This window comes from Oryzias melastigma, linkage group LG15, assembly GCF_002922805.2.
Source record: "Oryzias melastigma strain HK-1 linkage group LG15, ASM292280v2, whole genome shotgun sequence".
Lineage (NCBI taxonomy): Eukaryota > Metazoa > Chordata > Actinopteri > Beloniformes > Adrianichthyidae > Oryzias > Oryzias melastigma.
The window spans coordinates 29987109-29994241 of record NC_050526.1 but is presented as its reverse complement, the minus strand read 5'-3'; the positions used below and the strand labels follow the sequence as shown (position 1 = coordinate 29994241).

Below are 7133 nucleotides of genomic sequence, written 5' to 3'. Positions count from 1 at the left end.
TTCTTGTGATGCCATTAGAGAGTCAAACAAGTCTACCTTCTCGTGGAGGTCCTGTCTTTACTTCTTTGTTAGTTGGTTAACTGGTCTGCAGTCCAGATGTTATTCTGTCCAACTGATCAGCTCAAAATCAGCTTTGAGCGACCATCACAGTCAGACCAACATGCCCACTGGATCCACTCACTGGATCTGCTCCAAGGATCCATTCTGTGGATCCACTCTGTGGATCTGCTCCAAGGATCTGCTCCAAGGATCCATTCTGTGGATCCACTCTGTGATCTGCTCCAAGGATCTGCCCCAAGGATCTGCTCTGTGGATCCTCTCTATGAATCCTCTCCATGGATTCACTTGGTGGATCAGCTTGCAGGATCCACTCGCAAAAATCCGCTCCATGGATCTTCTCCATGAATCAACTCTGTGGATCTACTCCGAATGTCCGCCCTGTAGATCTGCTCTGTGGATCCAATCCTTAGAGAGAAAATGATCTGGCTTTTCTTGTGCATTTTGCAAACAGAACAATCCGACCGTGTGTGTTCTCTTTGTGAGTCTGCTGTGTGTTTGTGTTTTAAAGGCAGGCCAGAGAGATCGTTCTAAAGTATGAGGGCCGGCTGACCAGAACCAGAGGATACCAGACGGCAGGAGCAGATGTAGGTGGAACCCAACCACACCTCCACTTATACTGATTCACAACTTCACACGCCGGATAAGCGGTTCCTCAGGAAACACGTCCGTCATGTCAGTCCAAACGTTTCAGTTCTGACCCCTTTTGAAGCTGCTTCAACGAGTTCATCTGGGCTGGTTCAGAACTTTCAGACTCTGGATGGTTCTGCCGTTTTTATGTTTTGGTTCATTCAAAGGTTTTTCAGCTGTTTCAGCCGAAGCTCCTTTAGGTGTTTCAGCAGTTGCAGATAAAAGCAGAGCCGGAACTGTGGTCCAAACCCGTCACAAAGATGTTAGCGATCTTTACATTTCGTGGTTTCCATGAGTCTGAATGGTCTGCAGGTTGTGGCTTCAGGTGGAACTGGAGTTCATCTTCTCTTCAGGAAAAGCAGCTTCTTCCATGTTTTAGCATCTCAGAGCTGCTCAAGATCAGCAGTGATCTGGGATCAGTACCAGCGAGCTGACGCAGGCAGCTGCAGCAGCACGGAGACGTGGATTTACTGCTTGGCCCAATGAAGGAGAAGCTCCGCCCTCCTTTTAATGACCAGACCTGAAGAGCAGCAGCTGAATTTACAGCCGCTCTGGTTAATTAAAGCTCAGACTCAGCTCTTTATTATCATCTGTTCAGGTTTGGCTCTGAAGTTCTAATCTGGGGGCCAGTGCTCACGTTGACCGCAGCAGGAGGTGCATTCAGGGACTGCATGGAATTCCTGCACTTTCATTTAAAGCTCACTATCGAGACACACTAATGCAGAACACTTTTCAATTCATGCATGTTTTTCCTCTGAATGACATCTTTGAAAAACTTCAATTATTTCTTGTTTATGACTCGTTTGAATCTTTATGGAAGTTTATTGCATTTCTGTAAATAAAAAAATGTATGGAGACAAATTTGAAACCCAAATAAAACGACTTGAAAAAAATCAAGCCGAAACATTGATGTTAAGCTAGAAAACAATAACATTTCTGAAACTTTTTATCATTAACTTAAAGGGGTCATACCATGATTTCCTTAAGCCTTTCAGAGTGAAATATATCCATATATATGATCATATATTACCTTTGGAATTACCTTTTTTTGTGAGTTTTTTTCTACCTGGAAGTGAAACGACTCGATTCCTGAAGCTCCGCCTGCTGCTGCTGGTGGGTGTCGCCCATTTCATGAGGTCGTCATAGAGCCGGCCGCGTGTCTGCATTTCTCCCCTGAAAACAAACACTATCCAAACGTTATCAGAAATGGATGCTCATTCTAGATATCTTCTTTTGTTAGCCTCAGTCATCGCTACACCGGTTCACAGCACAAACACTCCATTTTGATTGGTCCTTTGTGTTAGCCCCGCCTCCACAAGCTAGAATGGGGCCAAAAGTTCCAAGCTTTAAATATTCAGATTCAAAACTCAAAAAAAAAAGTTACAACTGAAATTTTGAATTTCGAAACTTAAAAACAGAAAATCTGAAGCTGAAAACAATCAAGTTTCTATTAGAATTACAGAAAGTTTTTGAAACTTTCATGTTTTTTAGCTTAAAGAGTACCAAACACGGAAGTTGGAGGCTGACTCCACCCACGGTTGAAATGTGAAAATCCAGTCAGGGGGCGGGGCTTGGGGGCTGGACTGTTATCATTACTGGAGCTGCAGATCATGACGTCAGACTTCTGAAACTTACATGGATTGACCAATTACAAAATGCAGCTGTAATGTCTCAATTCAACCTTTAGGGGGCAGTGATGACGCTGAAGAGAATCCCTTCATTAGAATCCTGATGGTCAGAACCAAACAGCGGACCTACCGTCTGGTTAGAGGTTAAATTCCTGCTGAACCATCAGAGCGCCCTCACTGAAAGACTGGGCATTGTCATTGAAGCAGGGTGTACCATGGGGGGGCATGTTCATAGCTCAGTCTGTCTAAAATATGCCTCCCACCCCCCAGCTGCTGAAGAAGATCTCCCGTCTGCTCTACAACATCGTGGTTCTCTTCATCCCATGGGAAGTGAGGATCAAGAAGATCGAGAGTGAGTCTGCTGCTTTCTGACTCTGCTTTATCACTCCACCATCAACNGGGGGGGGGGGGGGGGGGTCGTGTGCTTCTCCCAGGTGTTCTTTCTACCTGTGCAGGTCACTTTGGCTCCGGTGTGGCGTCCTACTTCATCTTCCTCCGCTGGTTGTTTGGCATCAACATCGTCCTGACCGTCATGACAGGAGCCTTTGTGGTGCTGCCAGAGGTCAGCGGGGGTGGGGGGCTTATCATCCGCATCTTTTATTTTGAAAGGATTCACCTCAGATGAGTTTGTCCGGAGAGACAGTCCTTTATTTTGAAAGGATTCACCTCAGATGAGTTTGTCCGGAGAGACTCGTTGTTTCATAGATCTAAACACTAGTAGATCTGCTGACGTTCCTGAAAGGAAGAACATAGATGGAAATGGATTAATATAGGATTGATGATGATCTGATCAGATTAGATTATTTTAGATCAGATTAGATTTTTAGGTTTTAGGTTTAACCAGAACTAGAGCCAGTTTAGGGTGGAGGGATGAATTCTATCTTCCCCATGAATGGACGGATCATCAAGGGATGATGGAGAGATGAAGGATGGATGATGAAGAGATGAAGGATGGATGGCGGTGTGATGATGGAGAGATGAAGGATGGATGGTGGTGTGATGATGGAGAGATGAAGGATGGATGATGGAGAGATGAAGGATGGATGATGGAGAGATGAAGGATGGATGGTGGTGTGATGATGGAGAGATGAAGGATGGATGATGGAGAGATGAAGGATGGATGGCGGTGTGATGATGGAGAGATGATGGATGGATGATGGAGAGATGAAGGATGGATGGCGGTGTGATGATGGAGAGATGAAGGATGGATGGATGGTGGTGTGATGATGGAGAGATGAAGGATGGATGATGGAGAGATGATGGATGGATGGTGGTGTGATGATGGAGAGATGAAGGATGGATGATGGAGAGATGATGGATGGATGGATGGTGGTGTGATGATGGAGAGATGAAGGATGGATGATGGAGAGATGAAGGATGGATGGTGGTGTGATGATGGAGAGATGAAGGATGGACGATTCTAACCCAAAATGGTTGATGGGGGAGGGGCGGCATCAACTTTCTCACATTTTGTTAAACAAATGCATCTTGGGAAATATTTTCGAAATGTTTTTAGCATTTTAGTTGAAGTCACATGACTGGATGATGCCTTGAGTTGTAGCTGAAGATTCAGGTTCATGTTTGGACTCGGCGCCACCTGCTGTTCCGGCGTGTTACTGCTCATCCAGTCTCCCTGCCGTCTGGCTCGGCCTGCAGGGAGATGCTGCTGGATTTATCTTTGTTTCCGACCTACAGACACAAGCAATTTCCCCCCACATTACTCACACTGCCCCCCACCACTTTAATCTGGTTCCTCCATTACCTGCTCTTCATCTCCCTCATGCTTTGTCGGCTCTAACCTCCTTTTATCTCCTTCCTGCTCGGAGAGCAAAATCACCAGAAATACGTGGACTGCTTCATCTTCACTGTTCATTTCACAGCAGAAATGCTGGTTAAGCACAAAGTCTGCAGTTCTGTTGGTTCAGCACTGACATCATGCATGCTCCGTGCACGTCCTGCATGCTCCGTGCACGTCCTGCATGCTCCGTGCACGTCCTGCATGCTCCGTGCACGTCCTGCATGCTCCGTGCACGCCGTCTCCTGACTTAACTCACTGTGTGTCCTAACCTTCAGGTGTTTCAGAGTTCTAGTCTGGTACCTTCAGGTGTTTTAGAGTTCTAGTCTGGTACCTTCAGGTGTTTCAGAGTTCTAGTCTGGTACCTTCAGGTGTTTCAGAGTTCTAGTCTGGTACCTTCAGGTGTGTCAGAGTTCTGGTTTGGTACTAACCTTCAGCTGAGAGGTCCATCGGTGCTCCATGCTGCCTCTGTGAGTAACCAGAACCTCTCCACCTTTCACTAGCTGCTAGCTGGAGCCCCGTTTGGAACCACCAGAAGTAAAACGATCCCCAAGGAGCACATGGCCTCTGCTCAGGACCTGGACACCATCTGGTCTCTCGGGGTGAGCCTCTTCTTTGGTTTTTACGGTTTAGCGTGTACCACCTCAGAAGGATGCAGTGGATGACCCGACGTCTGCTGTCCGTCTCTGAGGATGCTACCTGTTCCCTCCCTGACTGAGTCTCCGTCTCTACATTTATTTGAGTTATCATGTCGGATTGTTTTATTCTTTGTTTTTCCTGTCTTGCTCCAGAAGATCTGATTTCTGGTCATCATTTGCAGGTGCTCTCTTTCTAACGTTCTGATTGGCTGCAGGACAGTTTGTAGGAAGGGTTCTCGTCCTCATAAGGACGTTTGGAGAACTGGTTCTTCTGAGATTGGCTGTTGGTCTTTGGTCTCCCTGATGTCTTTTTACATCCTGCTTGGTCCTCTCGTACCGCCGTTTGACCTGGACTTGACCTTTGCAGGGTTACCTGCAGTACTCGGTGCTCTTCTACGGTTACTATGGGCGTGTGAGGAAGATTGGCAGTGCCGGCTACAGGCTGCCTTTGGCTTACTTCCTGGTGGGAATGGCCGTTTTCGCCTACAGTTTCATCATCCTGCTGCGGAAGTGAGTCGTCTCTTTTCCTGTTCCATGCGTTCATCCTGTGTGAAAGGTCTTACAGAACGCATTCTCGTCCTGACGATCCTTCCCCAGAGAGTCTGCTGTCGTGTTGCTTTTCATGTGGCAGAGCTTTACCCTCACAGGGACTGCATGGGGGCGTGGCCTCAGTTCAACCGTCTTTCCTGCAGCGTCTCCAAAAATCTTCATCATAACTTAATTGGTGACTCCAAATTGTCCCTTTGTGTGATTGTTAGTGTTGTGGTGTGACTCAACGAGATGCATCACTAGAGACGATACTATTGTCCAAGATGCATAAAGAGAGACGCCATATTGGACTGGTCTAAAAAGTGTCAGTCGAGTCTTAGCAGACACAGTAAAATGACCATAAAATGATTCATTTTGGTTCGATTTCAAAAAGGAAAACTGATCATCAAAAAAATAATTTCCAGTTCATGGTAATAATGTTTTGTACAAAGTGCAACATATGAACGACATTTCAAACTTAAAAAATATAAATAGGTTATTATATAGGAAACACAATGCATACCTGATTTATGGCTGTGATTTTATTCTAATCGACACACAGACTGAGATTTACACAAACTGTCAGACTCTTCGGTCTGTGTGTATAACCTGATCGGTGGGTAGTCGACATCACCGTAGACCGCCACCGCCTGTTATTCATGGGCCGGTCCGCGCCCGGGTCAGCGTGACACGGTCTGATCCGACTGAGGCCCGGTTGACAGCTGTATCAGCTCCGATCGCCCCGCAGACGGGAGAGAGGGCTCCATCCACAGCTCCAGAGCGGCGAGGTCTGGGCGCCGCCTGCTCTAAAGCACGCAGCGACCAGTACTTACACAGCCGGAGCCGGTCGAGATGCCACCTCTAGGGATATATCTCGCTGGCGTGACAGACCGGAAAAGCCCCCGGATGAATCCCACCACCCCCCCGACCCTGAACAGGAACGGATCAGTGTGCAGTCTGTCTACTCAGCAGCACCCCCTGCAGACCGGTGGACTCCGACTGGGTCAGTCCTCTTTAAATGGACAAAGCTGTCTGTCCTGCAGAATGGCCAGGAACTCCCGGCTCAGCTTGGCCAGCGCGTCCGATGAGAACTTCACCTTCTGCTGGAGGATCTTCTGTGCCTGGGACTACCTGATCGGAAACCCCGAGGCTGCAGAAAGCAAAGGCGCCGCCATCGTCAACAACATCCGGGTCAGAAGAGTCCTCAGATGCAGCGGTGTCCTCCGTGATGCTTCACAACACGCTGTGTCAACGTTGTTGTTTCTGCACAGGAGGCCATCGTTGAAGAGCAGCAGAAGAAGAGAGAAACCAGTTTGTGAGTCTGCCTCCTTTTTTCAGAGAGTTTCCAGCATGACGGGCGTCTCTGACCCGCCAACGTTCATCACTACAATAGTTTCATTTCTACAACCCCGCCCCCCATCACAGTGCATGAAGGACATCAATCCTCCATCAGCAGTTTATCTGAACTCGAGCCTCTTGGTGTTGTTCAGGGCGGTGCTCATCAGTCTGCGGATCTTAGCCAACATCCTGGTGCTGCTGTCCCTCGCCGGCAGCATCTACATCATCTACTTTGTGGTGGACCGCTCCCAGAAACTGGAACAGGAGAAGCCGGAGCTGACGTTGTGGGAGAAGAACGAGGTGAGACGTGGATCGGACAGGTTTCAGCCGGAGGATGGCCTCCGCTCTGACCCCGTGACCTCTGCCCTGCAGGTCAGCGTGGTGGTGTCTCTCATCACCATGATCGCTCCTTCTGCCTTTGAACTTGTGGCTCAACTGGAGATGTACCACCCGAGAACCTCGCTGAGATTCCAGCTCGCCAGGTACCCCCACCCCCCATCCACACAAACATATCCTGGT

At 48.0% G+C, this 7133-nt stretch overlaps 1 protein-coding gene across 1 annotated transcript in view; it reads left to right on the top strand.

Annotated features, from left to right (window-relative positions):
- Positions 1-7133, top strand: part of LOC112139089 (transmembrane channel-like protein 3) — a gene marked incomplete in the record, with an annotated part of 20663 nt that overhangs the window by 1273 nt on the left and 12257 nt on the right. The window contains 9 exon segments of the mRNA XM_024261787.2: positions 569-644; positions 2586-2667; positions 2771-2877; positions 4614-4712; positions 5116-5258; positions 6320-6467; positions 6548-6591; positions 6767-6914; positions 6987-7096. Coding sequence (XP_024117555.1) covers positions 569-644; positions 2586-2667; positions 2771-2877; positions 4614-4712; positions 5116-5258; positions 6320-6467; positions 6548-6591; positions 6767-6914; positions 6987-7096 — 957 coding nt within the window.